We start from the raw sequence: 23,670 nt of genomic DNA, 5'->3' as shown, positions 1-23,670 counted from the left end.
ACAGGGTGGTGCTAAAGGTAAAAATTCGCCCGTAACCTCTGTTACTAAGGTGAAAGCCGCTCCCATAGGCAATTATACCAATCACATCTTGTTTATTTTGTTCTATTCTTTTACCCCAGCCACAGTCCATGCGAGCGTTGACTGTTCGTTAAACGTATTGCCTGATATTCTCGCCGAGCTTTTGGAAATTCAACTTTTGCAGACAAGACCATTTCTTCGTCCATTGCTATTCCCTCTTGTGGTAATATTTTCCATGGTATGTTGTATATAGATGATGGAGGATAGGATAGTTGGATTTTCTTTCTCTTCAACTTACAGTCTTTCTACAGAATCAACGTATTCAGTAGAGGCATTTCTACCACAGTAGCCATTTTTTTGGGGGGGGGGGAAGTTGTTTTGTTTCTTATCTAATTTCGCTCGATAGATTATACAATACTTGTGACAAGGGTAGATCTCATTTTACTTGTAGACGATAATCATGACACTATACTTGAATAGGAGATGCAGTCTTGAATCGAATTTCAGTCATGGTACCATCGACGCTTCTGTCGATGAGATGGTAAAAGCCAACGATCAGTTGATCTCTACGCGGTTTTTTTTCCATCTATTTTTTGGGGGGTTGTTGTTATTTGGTGTTGATCGGGGCCAACGGAAGATGTTGAAACGATTCTCCTAGTGGTCTATGCTAACGAGAATTTTCCCTTTTTCAACTGCTTATTACATAGTCTTATACTTTGTAAATTGACCCACAGTGTCAATTAAAGAGCATCAATTAATACCTTCTAATAGACTTTAAATGCTAATCAAACACTACTTGTCTTGCAATGTTTTGATATCATCTGATCATTGCATCTACCAGTGTACAATCTATACTATACGAGTGGATAATCTTCTGTCAATTTCATTGATGAATCGCTGATTTATTTCAATTAGTGCTCCAACGGCAGTCAACAACTTTTCATTTTTCAGGTGTAGACATGTTAGACGATCTTGTTTAATTAATCTTTGATTAATCCATTTTGGTCGATCCATGTTATTACAGACAACGACATGCTACCATTTCTAATCCACCATTAAGCCGTCGTAATCGCTTAACCATGAATGGGACAAATGCTCGAAATGATCGATTCAGTAGTTCTCCGGTAAGTTATCAATATCAAAATTAAAAAGTAGTATTCTTGCTTGTAAAATTGCCATATTCTAATGGGATTACTTATCAAGAGAATAATTTGTGAGTGGAGGTATCTGTTTTTATCGGTATTTTCTTATGGCAAGAGGTTAACGTTTCTTCTTTCAAATTAGCATTTTTCATTTTAATTAATGATCAGTACCAGGTGCAGTAGCGAAGAAGAAAAAATTTGAAATCAACTACTGTTATTGATTACCATAGGGTCAAAGTTTACAAAAATTTCTTCTAGTCATAACTGAATAGCGGAGGCGTTCGTGCAATATTCTTGTAGAGAATATCCATTAAAAAAATCAGGATAATCTTGTAGCGTAAATATCCATTGCTACTCTATTTATAATTAATTAATCATTCTACTGTATATCCAATTTTTTGACCATCAAATTAGTCAAACATTTTAAAATTACTTGTTTCTTATCGGTTAGCGCCGATAGAAAAACGTATGCAATAGACAGTAATTTACGGTCCCGAAATAAACACATATGATGGACGTGTGGACAATGTAGGGCTTAACTTTTGTAAACACCATCATGGATTGCAATCGTTATTTCTTTTCATGGACTTTATACTATACCAGTCGGTAGAAATATCTCTAGCTTCCTGTTATAATAAATTGCGAAATAAATTACGACATATCAACTGTTGTACAGTACATTATTTTAATTGCTACCATTAGTATAGCATTTAGAGAAGTCAAGATCAGCTTATTTTAACAATTTCAATACTCAGATAGACTATTGTACGTAGATCGAGAAGTACTTTCGATGCCGTCAAGATTTCTCCTCAACGATTATTTTCATATTTATATTTGCTTAATTTGATATTTTTGACAGAACTTGAAATATTTCGGAGAAGAAAAAGAGTCGGGAGCTCTATACGACGTTTATTTAAAACGCATCCATTACAGCACATTGGCTAAAGATTTAAAGCAAGCAATCGATGCTGATGCCAGTGGTGTTTCTCATATGCAATGGCATACATGTAAAGTCCTATACATCAAAGCTGGCACGGTGAAGAAGGCTGTTCATTATATTAATCCAAAACAACAAGAAAATGATCCAAGTTTTGCCAACATTTTACTTTGTACTTATAAAACATTTACCACTCCTGAAGAATTACTTGATTTAATTTTAATGCGGTACGTCAACTCTATACTAGTCATTAATATTCATTTCCGCCCTCTTTGATAGTCATTAAAAAATAAAATTATGACATGGCATTTCCATGTCATCATAGTGCAATTTTAAGAGGATTTCTTTTTAAAAGTTAATGTTTTGTATCATGTTGCTACTGGAATTCAAGAATGAAATAGAGTAAAATAGTTGCATAAGTAGGACTAACTTTGTGTTACGTATTACTAACTATAGTTATGAACGACGTAGTTTGGTTTCCATAAATTTATCATTCTCCACCTTTGAATAGTTGTTAACTCACTATGTAAACAGTTGGATGCTATACAATTTTTCACTACTTACACAGCCAACATAGTGTTGTATCTAGTATCCACTTCATTATAGGCCATCATACTGTGTAGGGTTGTTGCAGTTTAGTAAGCATAACGTATAATTATTTCTTATTATTTTACCTATCAGATATCGACAATTAAATGACGTAGATGATGATCATAGCGATCCTGACGAAGATGAAACCGCTAAAGAGTGTGCAGAAGCGACACAAAAGTAAGTCTTTTTTAAGCAGCAATGAGAAAATTAGTTTTACCCGTAAAGTATGGTAATTTTTTTAAATTCAATTGATGAGAGAAATATGTCCTTCATATGTTGAATTGTAGTCAATACTAATGTATCAATCCTTTTAAGAGTATTAAGTAGTAGATAGTAGTGCTAATGTCAACGTGCAAATTTCTGGGAAAATATTTGATGCACACGTTGCCCTCCACGAGGAGTTCAATCTCAGCATTTAATTGCAAAGCAAATTATTGTATTAATCAGATGACGGTAGTAGATTTACAATTTACGTTGCTAATTAAATTGAATTCCGGTTACTCAAACACTCTTTTTACAAAGTTAATGTGGAAGTAATATCGATAAATTATTTAAATGTAAAGATCTTAATGAATAGTATTTCATCAGCAAACATAACGATAGCCATTTCTATACGCAGCTATTAATATGGAGGTTCTTGACAGGGATTAATAATTATTTAAAGCGTAGTGTTCGATTTTAATTTAATGAAGAAATCAATTTTATTTTCACTGAGTTCCGATCGATCTACATAAACTAACGCTCAATGTGATGAATAGGACGTAAAAAGCCTATTAGACGATAATATACTAGATATATTCTACCCGTAGCGTATCCTGCCTTGTCGTGCTCCATTTTATCACCCTTGATACTGTAACTGAAGATACGTATAAATATATCAATAAAAGTTATGACTATGCTGCGTCTTCTCGTACCAGTTTACTTGTTGATCTAGATATAAATATCATCGATCATTAATTCAGAACTACGTAGTTTAAATCTTAAGCTAATTGCTTATCTGTAAAGTAAACATTATCCATCGTTACTATTAAGGAATTTTCCCTTATGAAATTTATTATAGGCACTTTCGTTCTCCAATCTATTTTTATTTATCCGCGATGTAAACAGTATCTATCCTTGTATTTTGTTCTGTTCTTTCTCGATAAAATTAACGCTCTGCATTTTTGCGCTTTAATTTACTTGTTCATTTACTATATTAACAGCATCTGTCGCTTTAATTACCGGTAATTCTATCTTGACTAGATCAAACAAACTGTAGGCTTTTCATACTTTAATTTACCTGTTTATCTACTACAAAACATCATTTGGTTGTTTTGGTTAATTCTATCCTTCCCAGAAAGTAAACCCGTCATCACTAGCGTATTGCAGTATATATATTCTAACAATATTTGTCGCGATTTAACTCATCAACACAGAGGCGTTTGACTTAATCTATCCTTTCGGGTATAGTTGATTTTATATCTCCCTTCTTGCTATTCTAATTTTGACTAGTTAAATTAATATCACCTCATAATTATTAATGTTATCGCTAGATAGATCCTGTTATTGTATTTTTATTTATCTACAAAATATTCCGGTAATTTTTATTTACCGTTAATAATTTCACTCTATATTGCAATTGGCATATCAATTTGCGCTAGAATCCATTCTAAACAATTGATGATAGTATTTTATTCGATAAATTGATCTATTGTTATTGCTGTTGATAATTTTAAAGAGAATTCAATTTCTGGTCATACAATTTCTTTCAGTTTATTTCTTCCTGATTTGATTTGATTTTTTTCTTACGTTCATCATTTCTTTTATCTTTACTTACCAGTGATATTATGCTTTAATACTTTGTAAAATCGATTCAAGGACTACTTAAAGACAAACTCGAAACTTTCCATACTTGTAGAGCAGTTAATCAAGATATCAAATAATGAAAATCAGTGACTTTTATTGCGTGTATATATCGTAGTTGACTGCTAAAAATGGCTGTAGTTTTGAGATTACAAAAACGAATTTATATTAAGCCGGATAACATTGCATCATCGTTAAGTGATGAATCAATAGTATATCAATCCATGTCCAACAAATTAAAAAGAGTAAATCATTTCCCAACCTACAATATCTTGCAAGTAAAAAAGATATCCATTTGCCAAGAAATTTAACCTGTACTAGTTTTAAATCTATTAAACATTTTCAGAAAGATAAATTATACATTATACTTATTTTTACTCTTTATTCACTGAGTTAACTTTCTCTCTGTTAGATGTCTTCGTAATTTTATATATTCATGGATTGAAGAATATCCTGCTGATTTCGATCAACACCCAGATTATCCACGACTAAATAAATTAATAGAATTTGGACGAAATGTAATGAAAAATGAAAAATTAATTGAACGACTAGTAGAATGCCAACATAGCTTCCAGTCTTCTCATCAAGGCACCGCATCAACTAATGAAGATGACGACGGTAAATAATATGTGCTGTGAAATATAAATTAATCGGTACTTATCCCATCAAGTTATGATTTGAAATTTATTAAGTAGAGTTGTTTAGAAACGCAGAAATTATTATTATATCATGATTAGGAACGGCTTTATATCTTTATTGAGAAATGACTATGAGATAATTTAATTTCTCTGTATGTATTTTAAATTCAATTAGCGGAAAGCGATTGTTCTAGTAACTGTGGTTCTGCATCGTCACTATCTTTGGATTTTCTGTCTATTCCTACGGCTAATTTTGCTGAACAGCTAACCCTTTTAGATGCGGTAAGCATTGCAGTTTGATTTCGACCCTAAATTCAAAATCTATTGTGGTGATGCCTTATGGTTAAATATCATATCAAAACGATACATTGGATATAATAATAATAACATATCATCTTCAGCTTTTAGTTTCTCATACGAATAAATTACATATATGAATTTTAGAGTTCAAACCACAAATGATAGTTTACGCATACTAAAAAAAAAGTTACTGAATAATTTATACTATATTGTTTTAACTCAATAGCAAGCTATAATAACTATATCGACCCACTCACTTAGCTTAGTATTTCTTTTCTTCCGCCCACTAGTTACATATTTCAGATATAATTCAATTTTTTCTTTGATATTCCTAACTTACTTCAGGAGTTATTCAGAAAAGTCACCCCGCATCAGTGTTTGGGTGGCATTTGGGCTAAACGAAATAAAGACGATGGAAATGAATTAACCGGTAGCGTAACGGCTACAATCAAACAATTTAATCGCGTTTTATTTTCTGTTGTTACAACAATACTGAATTATGGTGGCGATAGTAGTACACCGCATTTACGAGGCAAAATTATATCAAAATGGATAGATATAGCACAAGTTAGTCATTAAAATAATATATTATGCAGTTAAATGAGTGTAATGTTATTATAATTAATGATTTCAATAAAAAATTTCAGGATTAGGATTTTAATTTATTGATTTGTACTCCTTGTTATAGGAATGTAGAATATTGAAAAACTTTTCATCGTCGAAAGCTATTATTACTGGATTACATTTTTCTCCAATTCATAGACTAAAAAAATCATGGCAAAATGTGAATAAGTATGTGCATTGTCAATATACTGTACATCATCACAAATGTGATTACATTTCTGAAGAAATATTTAATACTAATTGTATGAAGATGTAACCAAATCTATATTTTATTTACTTACTTATAGAGATAAAATTGAAATTTTTGAAGACTTGTTAATGTTATTTTCGGAGGAAAATAACCAAAAACTAAGTAGAGATGTTTTATGGAAGGTAAGTTTATTAATACAGAGCATGGTCTATTTACCTTGTGTATTCATTGACTATAAGAATAAAGATCAGTATTAACCTGCGTATCTTACAACATCTCATGTCAAATATATCTTTGTCTCTGTTAATTAGGAAGGAACTGCTAAATTTTCAGAAGTAACTGGATCTGGTTTAAGAAGATTAAGTCGTAGAAGAAGAAGAAAATCGAGACCTGAGCTAGTAAGTCATCATTCTACTGCTTATTTGTTATCTCTTACTATGACATCAGTGAATCATTCGAGAAATGAATGAACAAATCCTATAACTATTTTTGTGTAGCCGATGGTCCCTCAAGGCACAGTTCCTTATTTAGGCACTTTCCTTACGGACTTAACTATGCTGGATACTGCAAATGTAGATATGACCGAAGTATGTATTGATTTTATACGTTGCGGTGATAGCTAAATTAGATTCTATTATTACTGTAAGAAATTATAAATCAATGTAATGAAACTGATAATTAATGAGCTCAGTAAATGTTGGGGAATACAGATGGTAGAAGCTGTTATATACAGTATACGATAATCATATATTATTATAATCCATCATTCACTAATTTTTACACTGCGTCGTATGATTCATTTTAGAAAAAATTTTAATTTTTATTCTATGTATTTATCCATTAAATAGGACAAGTTGATAAATTTCGAGAAAAAAAGGAGGGTTAGTAAAATAAGTTAAAACGAAATAGGATTGTCGAATTTTATAGTCGGCTTGTTTACCCGTTGAACCGTCGCTCGAATTTGGTAAATTAATGTAGTCAATATTTTCGTATATAGGAATTCGAAGTGATTGCAAAAGTAAAATTATTGCAAGCCACCGCTAAAAATTATATGATAGTTGCAGATAAAGAATTTAGGAGATGGTTACGATCGTTAGATCTATTAACCGAAGATGAAAGGTTAGAAATGTCGATATGGAGATATGACTTTATTATTAAATCGTTAAGTTGATATCCAATTTGTGATCATTACCAGGCGTAATGTTTAGGTACTAATTTATGCTTGCTTATTGATATAATAGTTTTTGTTTATCAACGGATATCGAAAAAGATGGAACACCAAAAACGAAGGATAGAAAAAGTGGTGTTCTTCATTCCGTAAAGTACGTCGAAATAATAAATATTATTCTATTTTTAGATTTCTTATCTAAATATCTACAGTTACATCAGGGAATTTAGTGTATATATAATGTTATTCCTTTTTTATGTACGCGTACTATAGGAATCTATTTGGTGGAGTCAATAATTCTGTTGATGTCGAATTAATTCCAAGCGAGAGTATAGATAGTTTGGATACCGAAAGTATTAGTCTAACGCCGAATAAAGAAACGAGACGAGTAAGTAATTTTTGGTTGGCTTTTGAATTGTATACTATAGAAATTATAAATCATTAATGAGTTGTATCATTAAATTTGTATTAATTTATTATTTAATATATAGAGTTCAATTGGCTCTTTAACATCATCTTCAAGTGGTGAAGGAATGACTGGAACGACGACGGCAGCTACAAGTACTATTAAAACAAACACACAGTCACCCGCCATTGTTCAGCAAACTAAGTTAGCAACTTCACCTCAACAAACCGGTGGCCATATGAAACTAGCAACTTCACCTCAACAGTCTGGTGGCCATCCAAGACTTGCATCTCCACCTCAACAGTCTAGTAGCCTTATGAAAGTTGCAACATCAATTCAGCAAACTAGTGGCCCGATGAAATTGCTATCGTCGCCTCTTGGATGCTATGTGGTGAAAGTCATTTTTGAAAATCATAATTACACCAATATAACGAAAGTTTATAAAAGCATAGTTGTAAGTAAATTAAATTAATTTCGAATAAGTTATATTTATCATTAGCTACTATCGATGTAACTGGAGTATTATTAATATTCGAGCTAAACTAGCTTTATACGTTAAATAATACCCTACGTCATATGAAAGAGAAATTTTCTTATTTAAACATTCTATGCAATAGATAAGTAGCCAGGAGAGAACAAATTCTGTAATACAAAAGGTTTTATTTAAGTATGGCTTTCAAGATGAAGACCCTAATTCATATGAATTGCTGCAATCTATGGATAAGAAAGGTTAATATTTGATAAACCGTCTAAATAATTATTCTGTTTTTACCATTATATTCTGAACGAATGTAAATTTCAGCTGCTAATGTCGTTGGTAGTATGATTTTATACACTTTACACTATATGCATTGAAAGTTTGATTTAGAACGGTTATTATCTAGTTGCAATATTTCAGTAATAAATTTATATGAATTAAAAAATTGCAGTATTATTATTGACAGTTAGTAAAGTAGGAAGTCTAACTTTTTTCAATTATCTTATCTTATTGCTGTAGAAGTTGCTATCCCTAAAGGTACCAATGTTTATTATGCACTTAATACTGCCCAGCAAGAAATATATATGATTGTTAGAAAAATCTAAGAAACAATCGCCGGAAATAGAATTTATTTATGGGTGTCGCTTATAGCGTGTATGTCTGGCTATTTTTCCTTCAAATTGTAAGGATATCATATATTATATATTGGATTTTACCGAAACTTTATTATGAATTATAGTACACTATACCTGGTTTATTCTTAGAAGCGTTGGATAATTTTATGTACAGTACTCATACATAATTATAATCTATGTTTTAGATAAATTTGTTGTTGCACGAAAACCTATCAATACCATATTTTATACTACTGAATTTGTACATACCCGTACCACACTGGAATAACGTGTTTTAAAATTAATTTTTTGAAAGCAATCGTCATTTATGATAGTCCCATTTCGTTTTAGTGCGTGATATAATAACAATGTGCTGAAAAGATTTATCAATATTTCACTGTATATTATAAATATTATTAATAGTACAAATTTTACGAAGTGCCTTTTACTGTCTAGCGGTTGACCGGTTGCAAAAACTATTCTTGGTAAAAAGTTATTGACAATATCGCTAGAGTTCTTTATCTTCGTTGGAATGTAATAAAATTTTCGGTTTTCTAACGTGATGTTATATCAACTATATCGTTTATGTCTTGATTTATGTATTTTGTAAATATAAAAGCCTCTACAATCGCGCAATACGAGTTTGTACTTCATTTACATAGATTCACAAACTCTTTCGTCAACAGAATTTAAATAAGCTCCCCAACAACGGCTGAAAATTTAGATCAGTTCTAATAATTGCATATCTACAGTATCTATAGTATTCATGCCGATTCTTGTTACATTTTCCTAGTAAAATTTCGGTACTTATGAATGCATTCAAGAGATTTATGATTACCGTCAGTTGCATGCTGCCCTTTAGCAATTCAATAGATCTCACTATCATGGCCATGAAACGAGGCAGTGCGTTTAATGCAAATTAAAATACTTATTCTGTACTGGGTACAGTACAATACTCTATGAATGTACAGTACTATACCTTCTTCATATCATTATTTCATCTATATTTTTTAGGACTGGTAGCTACATGATAATGGGTGATGTGAAAGTATCATGAAACGAGCTTCATCAACCGTAAATGGGACTCGCATTCTTTTTACGTAGTAGTAGATTGTATATGGGTTCATTAATTCTTCTTCTGTACTTTACTATTTTGGAAGTATCTACTGTACTTATAAATATATTAAATTTATTTTGTGTCCTCAACCTATTTACAACGACGTAAAGAGGACTGCAGTAGGATAAGTTTGCAAACAGTAGAAGCACGTTTAGCTCAGATATTAGGCCATTGTTGTTGTTATGATAATACAAAGGTAATCAATTATGGCTATCTTTTCATTAACATTATTAATCTGTCTGTGTACGGTACTTGAGCTCATATTACTATAGTGCACATGCTATAGAGAATATACAAAATTAAACTCCTATTACTTTGCAAGGCTACGATGACGTACAAGGGTTCTGTTCTGAATACAGCTGAATTAAAGAAATCAAGGCAAAGAGGTTATTAATGAATAATTTTGAAACCGGTAATAGAAACACCGTATTGACACAGACGATTATGCTTTATTACCAAAATATGCGTATAAATAATACGACTAGTAAGATGATATATTGACAAGCTGCATAGTTGAAAGTACACTAGCGACTTGTCCCTCAAGAGTAGTAATCTATTGGCGATCGTGCATCATAATAATATACCTTAAAACTAGCTACATTAATATTCGATATGGTAGTCGTTATAGAGTCTAAGCTACGATTACGAAGATGGCGTCATTAAGTTAATAGAAACGTATTCGTAATTTATGGCTGAGGAGTTAGCCTGATGTATTGCTTGCCGGATGGGACGTTGGCAATTTCGACTCCTTTTGGGAATAACTTAGGGATATCTTCGGCTTTTACAGAAGGAATAACCATACATTTATCGCCAGCCTATTGATACAGGAGACGTAGACAAAATAAAGAGTGAGAGAATATTAATTAGAAATGGCATGGTAAAGTTGGCTGACTTGCGATTCAGAACGAATATGGGCAAATGATTTTGATACATTATAGATAGATAATAAGATACTGATTGATTGGAGTCTATATACACCTATCTGGTACCCCTGATTTCAGGGGATGATGGCATTAAATTTAGATGAGATAGAAATGTGAGAATGTCATACCTTCCAGTCAACTGGAGTTGCTACTTTCTTCTCAACAGTTAGTTTAAGGGAGTCAACGACGCGCAAAATTTCATCGAAGTTTCTTCCAGTTGTAGCGGGGTACAATAAGGACAATTTAAGTTTTGCGTTCTGATCAACGATAAATACCTAATGAAAAAAAATTGATGATGAGGCAAGCATATATCATAATTGTACAATAATTAGCGTAATCAATGCTATGGTAGTTGGTCGTACAGAAAATGGTAATTTCTGTTAAGAAAGTAGGGTAAAGAAATATTTTATTAAAGAAAAATATATCATACAGCGCGACAAGTAAGAGGTAATCCGGCACTGTCCTTCTCGTCTGGGTCGAGCATTCCAAGTTGTACTGCAAGCTCTCTTTTTTCATCTGCGATGATAGGGAAAGGAAATTGGCCACTTAAACTACTATAGGCTTCGATGTCTTTAATCCAACCGGAATGAGATGAAGCCGAATTGCAAGAAAGTCCAATCAACTTGACTCCACGCTTTTCGAATTCTGGTGCTAATTTAGCTGCCCTTCCAAGTTCGGTAGTACATACAGGAGTATAATCGTCCGGGTGAGAGAATAAGATTCCCCATCTACAGTATAGTTTAAATGATCGAAAGTTGCATTAAGTATACTATACAAACATGAAATCATAGCTCAACGGATGTACTGGTTATATTTAATGAATGAACTGACAGTATATGATAGTATAGGAGAGGAACACGAACATTAGATAGATATAAAAGTATGTGTACGCCAATTTCGTAAAAATAATATAAAATAAAATGGTCCTTCATGGTTTATCAAATTATAGGTAACTGTTGTTGTGTTACTGATTCGGTGAACATTTATTTATTAGTCAACATAGTAAGGATTTAGCTGTACTTGCATGCAATATAATTACGACATCGATATTTTCATATATGAGCTGATGGTACTCAGCTTCTGTGGAACCTATTGTAGTGACAGAAATTGAATAAGACGAGTCACGCACGATCGTGAATTACATTGAAGATGATAATGCTGCCCAAATTTCGGCTACTAGAAATGGGCTTTTGAAATTGGTTCATGAAGTGATGCCGTATAACAGTTATTTTATTATAATAGTAGCCGAATCCGTACACCCAGCTGTGCATTCTATTTTTTTTAAACACAGTATACTGTATAACTAGTAGAACCTTGGTTGGTTATACAGTACGTAATTCGATATTAGCCTATGAACCCATTGTTCTACTCATTTGCAATGTCCTGGCATATCAGAATTGATTAAAATAAAACGTAACGGGCGTAAAAGTGTATTGCAATAGTCTATTCAGTAACTTCAGGAAGTTTTTAATTACCCTCCATCTCTTTAAAGGATGACAATAGTAACATGCTGTGTTTCTATTCTTAATTGAACTATAGAAATAGCACGTGAATCAAGCAGCAGCGGAGATTGTTTGCTTTGCGGTATTTTATGCTGCGGACAATACAGTATACTGTAATATAATAGGTAGATTACTGTATAATCTGTGCTGTTTACTGCAATATAATAGAGTTGATTTCTACACAGTATTGTACAGTAAGCTAATTAATGATGTCAGCCTGGGTGGAATACAACACAAACGTTTCTCTATTTTTATAATTTACGGTTAAGAAGTAATTAATGTCCCAATTTAAAGAGAAGAAATTAATTATTCATTAATCACAACTTGCAGTCCAGCCCTCAAACACATACGTAAAATATGGATAGAAAATAGTTGATGTAGAACACAAGTGATGCACGCACGATTGAGCAGTTATCGATCTACACTGTGCTAATAAAGAAGACTGCTGGTTAACGTGCTCGAATTCGAATTGTATATTAGCTACAGTACAATCACGAAGTAGTTTTTTTTCGAGTAGTGCCTGTTATAACTCTTCATTCTTTATGATTCATGAACAAGCTGACTGCGGATTTATACAATGTTACTTTGTTCTCAGTCTACCTTACTTATTTGAAAAATGAACGAACGATCGATCTTGAACGGATAGCTGATTGTGAATTTTTACAACATACAAGAGTTTTTGACAGTATGGCACGTTATATAAGTATTGGTGAAAGAAAGATGGAAGTTACACATAGATATAATTAACTATTTAATTATTGAAGGTCGATTGAATTATTAGGAACTACTCTTTCGAGTGGTCCCTTACAATTATTAGGTGTCTAACATATACGAGTAAAGTAGTTTGGTGTGCTCTAACTATCAACTGCTAAACATACTGTACTGTACAATTTAGCCCACGCCAGTTCATACACATAGGATGTGATTTTAGTATAGTACTACAGTATGTGATATATCAGATTACAAATGTAATACTATACTAGCCGAGTTGCATCAGCTTTAAAGGCTCAAGAGAGAAAGTGGATCATATCGTTTTGTAGTCTATTGAAATACAGCTTTTCTGGCTACAACACATAAAACGTGCGATAGCAGCAATTTTGTATAAAGACAGTTCTTATCCTGGGTCTTTTGTAAAAAAAAAAAAAGAGAAAAATGCAAACCAAGTCATAGTATATGATGAGCGCTGAATAGAGAGTTTCCCAGTTTCAAATCGATTGTATTTAAAGCAGCAGATAGGGTTCAATTATTGGCATCCATCTCACATCTTATTCATTTCAATCACAAAAAAGGTAAGAGCAAGATGTTGCAGCTGCTACCTCCGATGATTCAATCGTTATCAGCTATTATCCGATCCAATCCGTCTGGAGATTAGTCTAATCCAGACAGGATTTAGCAATAGACATGATATACACTCCATTTATTTCAAAGTAAATAGTAGCAGATGTGTGTGGAATGCATCAAATGGAAAGAAAATCATCCACGTTCATCATCGCATCGATTGGATATCAAATGATGGTAATCTATGATAAGTTCTGGTCTGGGTTTGTCAAAGTTTGAAAGAAGAAGAGTAGACCTACTGTACTGTGCATTTGCAAAGCTGTAGCCAACTTGTGTATCTCTTATACATACTATACACGATTGATACTTGGAAGCGATGAAACTTACTTTCCATTTAGCCAGGAATGGAATTCAATATTGCCTTGGGTTGTATTCGCTTTAAAATTAGGTAATTGATCGCCGAGATTGACCATTTTCGTTCTTTACCAATCTAATACGAATGAAAATAGTAACCACAATTACAAGAAGTGATTAATGCTATGGCAATATCAACCCAAGTTAGCAAACCTACCAAGATGCAGCTCCAAATTAGCACGTCAGCAAAGCTTGCAATAATGTGCTTACTCATCGTTGCTCCTCTACTATTTATACCTTTTATAGAAGGCTCTGCAAGTACTGTACTGTACAGTACTGACGTAGTAACGCCTACCGATTCAAGTGTCACGTGTACACTCACTGTACAGTACAGTACGGTACTGTACCGTAGATGAAGTATGAGACAGTCAAAATGACTGTACAGTACATACATTGGTCCCTAGGGTACACAGTATTGTACTGGAGTACTGTACTGGCATTGGAGTAGTAAAGCCTGAAAAATGGATCATAATCATGACGACAGCATTATACAGGTACAAGTAAGGCATTGAACGTGTAGTAATGGATTAGTCCCGTTGACGTTGCTGTAGTTGCTACAATGTAGTACTGCTTCTCAATAGAAGATATTACGACAACGAAAGAAATGAATTTGCTTGCCTTGTCTGCCTTATTGTTGTCGTGGTGATGCAGCAGAAAAGCACATGGATACAGCCCACTGGACTCTAACACTGGTGCCACTAGGTGCCACTATCACTATTATGTTATTGAGGCGGCGGGGTCACGTCGCTTCAATTGGATCAACTTTACTGTACCGTATACAGTATACAGTACTGTACACTGTACTGCATGTACTGTACGGACCAGTGTCCAGTATTAGGGTACGCCCATCATAGCTTTATGGATTGCATTCAACAAATAGACATTGTGCCAAAGACTACTACAAGAACTATTACAAAGGGAAGATAACTTGAAGAGCCTTGATTTGCTTCAGTATCGCAGCCTACATACGTTATGATCTCCATGTAAAATAGAAATAAATAAACATCATTACAATACTATGCAAATCATCCGATAATACTGTATAAAGTAAAAAGTGCAAGTTTAGTACGCTTGAGTAAGAAGGGATCGACAGTCAATAATAATAATAATAGTCATAACTTTCCTTATTAATCATTAATTAATAATACAGTACAGCATTGAATGATTGTACTTACTGTACAGTACTGTAATTTTAGGCGAAAAATTAAGATCGTTTTAACCATAAAGCTCTTAGGAAGACTACTAGAGAATCAGAAGTTCATTTAGAAACGACTGAGAATATAACAAAAAAATGAGTGAGAAACTGCCTCTGTCATTTCGTCAACACTTCAAGGCATTTACAATTTCACCGGAACAGTCTTACTGTACGTACTGCACAATCAGTGTCCCACGTCTCATGTACTGTACAATGTTTTTAGTGTACTGTAGTATACAGTACAGTACTGTACAGGCGTATTTATTATTTATTTTATATTAGTAAGTGTTCGACCGAAAGGATTTAATCGTGGAGCTTACCATACTGCTATCGTTCAAAGTTAGTACAATTGTACTGTACACTGTACAGTACTATAAATCAATAATAATATTACTGATAGGGATATCACACGATGACCCTTGACCAATGAATGACTGTACTGTATGTCACGTTGCATTTTTACTGTGCTCTGGTATGTACTGTACTGTACAGTACAATACCATTACCAATGGCCATAGCCAAGGCGAAGATGCTTGGTACTGTAATAATGTACCAGTGTTTTGCAACGTCCTTCTTATCGTTACAATACTGTACAGTACAGTAGTAAGATTGAGATCCGCCACTATTTCTGTGACCGCGACCGTTCTCGAAATACTCGGAAGGCCGGACTCAAGCACAGTACAAGGTACTGCAGGTCGCAGTATAAAGCACTGTATACTACAGTACAGCATACTGTAAAGAGCAGAAAGCATTAGTACAGTACTAGTTAGACCTGAGAAAGGTTCGGTTCGAACCGTTATGATCTATACAGTACTAGTACTGTACTAGTGTACTGTACTGTACTGTACAGTACTGTACAGTGTACAGTACTAGTCAGATTAAGATCCGCCACGATTTCTGAGACAGCGACCGTTCCCAAGTCTTCGGACGGCCCGACTGAAGTACAGTACAGAAAGTGTTCCACTCTTGTCATCATTTTGAATGATGGTCACACGACTGGTCGTACAGTACAGTCCAGTGTACAGCACACTGATGACTGTCGCAAAAAGGATGCTGCACTCAGTCATTAACGTGTTGTATTCTACGTATTGACACTTCCAGTAAAATCAGCTGAACTGCAGATCATCAGATCAGATGATTCCAAGCAAAGACTTCCTACTGTAGATCTATATCACCATTTAAAATAACTTTAGCTACATAGTAAAATAACTTACGCAACAAGCAAGATGTCGTTCTTATCAATGCCTGATGACGATGACAAACTTGATTTCAGCATGGGAACTCCAAAGTACGAATAGAAACTGATTAGTATACCTATTATTACCTTCTCAAACTAGGCGATAGATTAGACGACTTATGTACGCGTACATCCTTTTTATGCCATGGATTCATTTCAATTTAGGGGATCATCCAAACTTTCATCTCTATTCGATGCTGATCGTGCGTCTAATCGTCTTGGAAATGAATCGTTAACCTACACTCCTCCTAAACAGCCAAAGAAAAATCAGCAAGGTAATACGCTAGATCAAGATAGATCAATGTATTGCTCTCCTCAATGTCGAGATCATCACTAGTGCATTAATGGAAACGTAATACAGTAATCAACTAATTTTATAATTTTCTACTAGCTGCTGATGGAGAGTCACAACCATTAACTAACCTCAAGGCTGCTGCAGTTCATGCTTACCGCATGTAAGTTATACAATCAATCAATCACTTTATCCAATTTAGATTTTACAGATTCTTCATATCCAATCGGCTCGACTCCTTGATATGCTGTAGCAAGTTAATCTATAGCAAGAGTAAAACCACTCTACGGTGTACAGTACACTCTATGCTACAGGCATCAATCACAATGGTTATTGATTAATTATCTTCCCTGGATGCTTTATTAGAATCATCCTACGTACTGTATAATTCCTGATACAGTATATCTATCAGGGGCAATGATACTATTCGAAATTCTGAATCGACATGGATCGACAAAATAATTTGTTATGGTATTCTGTATGCTGTATCTAATTCTACAGTCCTATTCTCTGCATGTGCTCTATCTTTAATACAACTATAAATACCGCCGATTTCCACCTCAGAAATCGTTAGTTTCCTGGTTAGTCTTCACACGTTACTAACGACAGCTTGCACGCTGATCTACCGTAACTACCTCACTGTACTTACTTTACTACTTAAAATAACGTATTGCTTTTATACAACCATTGGTGCACTATTTGTAAATGGCAACTAAATCTCAATCCTCCGAGATATCGAACCCTCCATCACATTAGAACACATAACAAACTTTTCTAGTGATGACATAATACCTCGTATAGCGTTGCAAACAGGAAGGGAAATACGATACACTAAGTATCTCATACCATTTCAAGTATACCGATAAAATAACTTTTTGAAACTATCATACACGTATCCGCTGCATTAAACTAACCTCCACCTGCCTGCATACGTATATTCAATTTGATTATGTTACTCAGATTTTACAGCATTGGACACTTGTGCTGTAGGAATGTATAAACAGTATTTGATACGATAGATGACGCTGTTTCCGGTATCTGATCATAATGGAAATACTTTCTAACTTATCTCATTTTTACAAATGAAAAACTCTATGACTACCATAGTTATTATCAATGGAATTAAGCTCATATTGTAGTTCGTATGCTATCTCTTTAAATCATTTAGTGTAAATGGACAATACCAGAACGTGGGAAAATTGGGTATCGCCTTGCTGGGGAATTATTCTGCTGAAAATGTATGAAACATTTGACTCGTATACTGCGTTTAGCTGCTAATAATTTTCTCTTATTTATAAAAGTCACATTAGTACTCACACAAAAAGTTACTATTCAGGTTTTAATCTTATGTAATACCGTATTGAAAGATCGATTGCAGCTTACAGATTATTTACAGTACCGCATCGCATCAGCTATGTATTTATTACCTACTCTAAGCATAGTGACTTTACGTATAATAAACTGAAATTGTTATCAAAACTATATTTTACTCGTATGTAGAACATGAATGATTTTTTCTCTTTTAAGAGCTATAGTTGTAGCTGTTGTGATGCTGCACATTACGTCGCGTTGTACTGTGTTTTCTGACTATCAATTTCTTATAATTATTAGCATTATCGATCAAAATTACATAAGAACTTTAGGCACTTGGATCAGTTAAAAATGAATTAAAAAAGTTGATTATTAAAGATAGAGGGATATTGTATTGTTGGAATTAGTTGCATGTACTATAGTTACTATAGTAGATAATACAGTAATGGACAGCTTTATACTACAAGTTAGTGCAGTGCGTACATATATCCGAGATCTGCTATACAGTATGCTTGTAGCAATAACGATAACTACTGTGTATCTCATTTTATTGTACTGTTAAATCATAGTTCTATCAACTTTTTCGATAGTATCAGCTATTGTTATATGCCGGTAAGCAAAAACCAGTATCCATGGCCAAAATAACATCATCCTTTACCTTTACGGTATGATTAAAATCATAAGTTACTATTTAATCACTAATTGGTTGACATGACATTATTGTAATAACTTATTTTATTATTTTACTCTATTTGTAATAGTTGCAACCGAACAATTACGCATGTTTTTATGATGATAACCGATTAATGTGGTCTGTATGTTTTGATTCTGAAAAGATTGTTCTTGAATTTAGTCAACAGGTAAGTTTTTTTATTGTTGGCTATGCTTTTGTGCAATGCATAACAACTTATTTAAGAAATTAGTATACAAAAAAACTTTTAATAAGATGCCCATGTTATGTTTAGATTGCATTGGCTAAATCAAATTCAAGTGGACATTCTGAACTAATAATGCAAGATCTAATTATGGGAGAAGGGCAGGTTTGATGATAAAATTTTTGATTATTTTAGTAATTTTAGCTTAATTATAAAATAAAATTTTGATTGATTTCTCGATTGTAAAGAGTGTTAAAACGGATGATATGGTCGAAATGCAGTATACCGGTTGGTTACTGAAGAATGGATCAATTGGACAGGTAGTTTAGTAGTATCTTAGCGAGTAATTCTGCATCATATATTTCTTTTTAACAAAATGGCTCTATTTTTAAATGCCAACATTAGGAATTTGACAGTAGCAGTAAAAATGATAAACCCTTCCGTTTTCGTATTGGTGCTGGTAAAACTATCAAGGTTAGTTTATCATAATTGGCTATTAGCACTTCCACGTTATTATTGATATTAGTTTTACGATAGGGATGGGATGAAGGTGTCGTTGGTATGGCAAAGGGTGGAAAGAGATTTCTTGTTATACCTCCAGAGTTAGCCTATGGATCTAAGGTTAACTAAACGATAGAGTACTTTTAGTAGTATCTTTACTGCCAGGATATCTCACGTTAAACATGTGTATCTACTCTAAATTACGTACTTCATTAGGGTATAGGGGATCGTATTCCACCAAATTCAACTTTAATTTTTGAAGTAGAACTAAAAAAAGTATGTATATTGTTTGCTTACAAAAATAATTTACTCTATAAAGATTAATAAAATAGCACTATTACATTTTAGAAGAATTATGATAGCCTCATTGTTTTTACGTTTGAGAATTTACGGAGATTATGTAATTGGTAGTTTTTATATTTATAATTACAAAGGTAAAATATAAGGAAGATGTTAATACGGTAAAAAATAACTCGGAGAAAAATGATAAAGCTCCAAAGCCAGCTGTTAGCCGGAAACCTACATTAACAACAGAACCTGTAAATACGCCATCTCCAGATACGGACCAAGCATCACAATTGAGGCACTGTGGCATAAAACTATTGCTAGTTTGCTATATTTATAATACAATATAATAGCTACTGAGAAAGAAAGCTTGGATAATTAATGCAATCAAATAAATGTTATATTTTTATTTGCTTCCTAAAGTGTGAACGATGCTGGAATTAAAGCTAGAACTGCGTCATTAACGGAGCAATATAGTACAGTAAGTAAAGTGATGATGCAAATTGCCTTTATACAACCATTGTGTATACAGTATGTCCAAGAATCAGTTATATAATGTTATAGTGATAACAAGGCATGTGTTTATGGCAGCATTATTACTGGAACTGTAATAAATATTGTTAATATTCCTTAATTTATAATACAACTTTTAGATGACAGAGGCTGACCAGAAAAGATCAAAACTTATTTCTCGCATGTCGAAAATGGGTGTTAATGCATTACCGTTTGTTATTCCTTCTCCCGCATCGACCGAAAGCAATCTTGTAAGGATTGGCATTTTTCCTTTATATGAAGTGATTTTAATGAAACTTAACATACGCTGTATATTGGACGAATATAAGATAACTTTGTATTCCCTTTCGGAACTTTAGGAAGGAGTTGAGGAACGAGCTCGTTCAAGCAGTAGAAGATCCGCTGAAGAGCAATCTATAAATTCATCCGATAGCTTAGTAGAAATGCAGAGTGAATTAGAACAGCAGCAAAGGAAATTAGCCCAACAACAGATAGAACAAGAACAACAAGAACTGGAACTTCTAAAGCAGAAACAAATTATTCAAGAAAAACAAAAACTTTTGGAGCAGCAAAGACAACTAGAGCAACAGAAACAACAGCACGTAGCTTTGTATCAATCGTCACAGATGGTAGGGACGTTATCAACACCTCAGAATGTACCTGCATCTGTTGGTGTAGTAAATCAGTCAAATACTTATCCTAGTCAAGCTCAGTCTACAACTTTGTACCCAACTGGTGTTTACCAACAGCCTGGACCACAAACAGTTAATACTGGGGATAGTGGCATAATGTCTGCTTTACTTAACGAAAGTAGGCATCAAAATTCTGAAATGAGGAGATCCATTGAAAAAGTTTTAGATAAAGTTGATGGAGTATCTAGTAAGGTAACACAGTTCGTTATCGTAGTTTAAAATTTTTGATGTAGTACTGATATTTTGGAGTTGTCAGTCTATCTTTGTTTTAATTGTTTTTTATTGTAATTAGCTTGACAATTATCAATCGAATAATTTGGCAATTGTTCAAAGTGGTGGCCAAGGTGTGATGGAAGCTGATGTGTTATTTAGAAGTCTTCAGAAACATTTTCAGGTAAGAGTTGATTTATGTCGAGCCTGTATAGTAAACTGTTAGACTGTTTCTTTAATCTAAAATATAACAAAAATACCCTTTAATTATTATAAAGGATAATGAGAAGATGAAAAAAGAATTGTTGGAAAAGAATAGCAAGATTGAATCGCTAAATGACAAAATTTCAGAACTACTACAACAAAATCAAAAGTAAGACGAATAGAGAACTTTCTTGGCAACGAACAATAACTATTTAAAGAAACTATTAATATATATGTTGTAAAGATTTATACTTCCATTACCTTATTATTACCATATAGATACGTAGAACAAAGTCATGTTATATTAGAACAAAGAAACGACTCTTTGAAGAATACTGCAGCTCAATCTCAGTCTAGGGTAATCGCTTTAGAACAAGAAAGACTAGAATTAACGAATTCGTTAGCTAAAGCAACTGATAGTCTGGGATCTATTCAGAAAGAGGTTATTGGCTATAAACAAAGAGAATCTGATCTTCAATCATTGGTTGCTAAAGCGGAAGCGAATGCTAAGACTTATAAAGATCGATGGGATGATTACGATAAACAAAATACTGATTTGAAGGAAAACCTTGAGCAAGCTATAAGGGATACAAAAGATGCCAAGAATAAGAATAAGAACCTAGAGTCAAAATTATCATCTGTTCGAGATGACCTTTCAGATTTGCAACAGGAGAAGGAAACACTTGAGAAGGCACTGGAGGATAGAAAGAAGAAAAATGCAGCTGACAAAAAAAGATTACAGGCAGAACTTGACGAGATGAGATCTACTCACGATGAAGAATTAAATGAGCTTCATCAGAAATATCTAAAACAAAAATCTAGCACAAACCTTACGCAAGAGATTGCAAGGGTGGAAGAAGATTTAGAAGCCAGGTGGAATAAAAAATCTTCGGATATGGTTGCAAGTTGGAAAGATAAATATAACAAATTAATGGAAGAGAAAACCGATTTGGAACGTAAACTTAATGCTAATTCATTAGCGTTATCTAAAATGGAAGACTCTACAAACGCTGGAACTGCAGAACAAAAACAAACGCTAGAGCGAATTGCAGAATTAACCATTATTAGTGAGAATTATGATAAACTAAAAGTAGAAAAAGCTGAATGTGACAACGAATTAATATCTTTACGTGAGAAGGCTTCTAAGTTAACAAATTTACAAGACAAAGTAAGTAACGGTTCAAGCATTAAGGTCAATTAATTAAAGTATTATACCATTGACATTATTAAGTAATCATCAATTTCGGTCTAAAATAGTACGATGAAGTGTGCAATAAGCATTATGACTTCCGGGAAGAAGTAAAGGCGAAACTCTCTAGAATAGCAGAGGTGAAACTTCAGTGTGTAGTTATTTTAGAATCAACTGTATTATGATACATACTAATTAGTTTTTTACAACTTTATATTATAGGAGCAAGAAGTTATTAAAAATGAAAGTTATGAAGAGGGCTTCAAGGCTGGAAAGATGGCTAGTGACGATGAAAGATCGAATGAAGTTGTAGCTGAAAGTAAATCCGGCAGTACTGACACAAACAATAAGGTAGAATTAATTTATATGGAGATAATTTTTGTTAGTACTATTTACTGGTTTGGTAATATTAATTGTAAGCGTATTTTATTCGCCTGTTGTGTTGTTAATCAGTAAGATAGTTTAATTAAAAGGCATAGATATCGGAGAGTTGGAGCGTAGTAAACATGTTTTAAGTATATATTGAAATTTTATGTCACTTATGAAGATTGTAATTGGTATTGATAAATAGATTAAGGCCATCATGAACAAGGTATTTCATTCATTAAGTCAACACTTTAGCGAAGACCAGTCTTATTCCAGGAATGCAATTATAGAAATTATTCTACGTACTATAAAGGTAACACAAATGAAAGATACCTATCCTGTAATTTATGTACTACTGTATCAACTACTAAAAGGAAATAGTATAACATGATTAAATATTTTAAAATTTTAAAACATTCCTGTTAAACAGTTATTGTGAATATTCTATTCTATCAGCAAACAACTGTCCAACTACTGGCAGGAAATCTAGATAATGGTAGTGAAGATGAAGATGACGAAGACGATGATGAAGATAATGATGATGATGATGAAGATGATGAGGATGATGAAGACGATGAGAATAAGGATGGTATTAATAGTAATAATTCAGATGAGGGA

General features: G+C 33.3%; 3 protein-coding genes across 3 annotated transcripts in view; 2 read left to right on the top strand and 1 right to left on the bottom strand.

The window, feature by feature from the left end:
* Positions 1–478: 478 nt before the first annotated feature.
* Positions 479–8,590, top strand: TRIADDRAFT_53399 (uncharacterized protein; the record flags this gene model as incomplete). The annotated part of the gene is made up of 17 exons (XM_002109923.1): positions 479–591; positions 1,043–1,142; positions 2,020–2,324; positions 2,779–2,865; positions 4,943–5,148; positions 5,344–5,450; positions 5,814–6,035; positions 6,157–6,260; positions 6,380–6,464; positions 6,594–6,680; positions 6,780–6,869; positions 7,131–7,163; positions 7,280–7,401; positions 7,524–7,604; positions 7,724–7,838; positions 7,942–8,310; positions 8,474–8,590. 17 exons carry the CDS (start codon positions 479–481, stop codon positions 8,588–8,590), a joined length of 2,343 nt encoding a protein of 780 aa, XP_002109959.1.
* A 2,161-nt stretch (positions 8,591–10,751) lies between these two features.
* TRIADDRAFT_49888 (uncharacterized protein) lies at positions 10,752–14,241 on the bottom strand (the record flags this gene model as incomplete). Its single annotated transcript, XM_002109368.1, has 4 exons — positions 10,752–10,880; positions 11,117–11,263; positions 11,419–11,716; positions 14,156–14,241. 4 exons carry the CDS (start codon positions 14,239–14,241, stop codon positions 10,752–10,754), a joined length of 660 nt encoding a protein of 219 aa, XP_002109404.1.
* A 2,362-nt stretch (positions 14,242–16,603) lies between these two features.
* TRIADDRAFT_53397 (uncharacterized protein) overlaps positions 16,604–23,670 on the top strand; it is a gene marked incomplete at both ends in the record, with an annotated part of 7,699 nt that continues 632 nt past the window's right edge. Inside the window, 18 exons of the mRNA XM_002109922.1 lie at positions 16,604–16,665; positions 16,780–16,889; positions 17,006–17,069; positions 18,075–18,144; positions 18,808–18,882; positions 18,979–19,077; positions 19,183–19,257; positions 19,341–19,412; positions 19,498–19,566; positions 19,630–19,713; positions 19,810–19,869; positions 20,532–20,642; positions 20,751–21,275; positions 21,376–21,477; positions 21,572–21,666; positions 21,777–22,665; positions 22,755–22,826; positions 22,909–23,037. Coding sequence (XP_002109958.1) covers positions 16,604–16,665; positions 16,780–16,889; positions 17,006–17,069; positions 18,075–18,144; positions 18,808–18,882; positions 18,979–19,077; positions 19,183–19,257; positions 19,341–19,412; positions 19,498–19,566; positions 19,630–19,713; positions 19,810–19,869; positions 20,532–20,642; positions 20,751–21,275; positions 21,376–21,477; positions 21,572–21,666; positions 21,777–22,665; positions 22,755–22,826; positions 22,909–23,037 — 2,763 coding nt within the window. The remainder of the gene's footprint in view (positions 16,666–16,779; positions 16,890–17,005; positions 17,070–18,074; positions 18,145–18,807; positions 18,883–18,978; positions 19,078–19,182; positions 19,258–19,340; positions 19,413–19,497; positions 19,567–19,629; positions 19,714–19,809; positions 19,870–20,531; positions 20,643–20,750; positions 21,276–21,375; positions 21,478–21,571; positions 21,667–21,776; positions 22,666–22,754; positions 22,827–22,908; positions 23,038–23,670) is intronic.

Source organism: Trichoplax adhaerens, genomic scaffold (genome assembly GCF_000150275.1).
Source record: "Trichoplax adhaerens TRIADscaffold_2 genomic scaffold, whole genome shotgun sequence".
Taxonomy (NCBI): Eukaryota; Metazoa; Placozoa; class Uniplacotomia; order Trichoplacea; family Trichoplacidae; genus Trichoplax; species Trichoplax adhaerens.
Note: the sequence above shows the minus strand (reverse complement) of the source record. Positions and strands in the feature narration are given on the sequence as shown.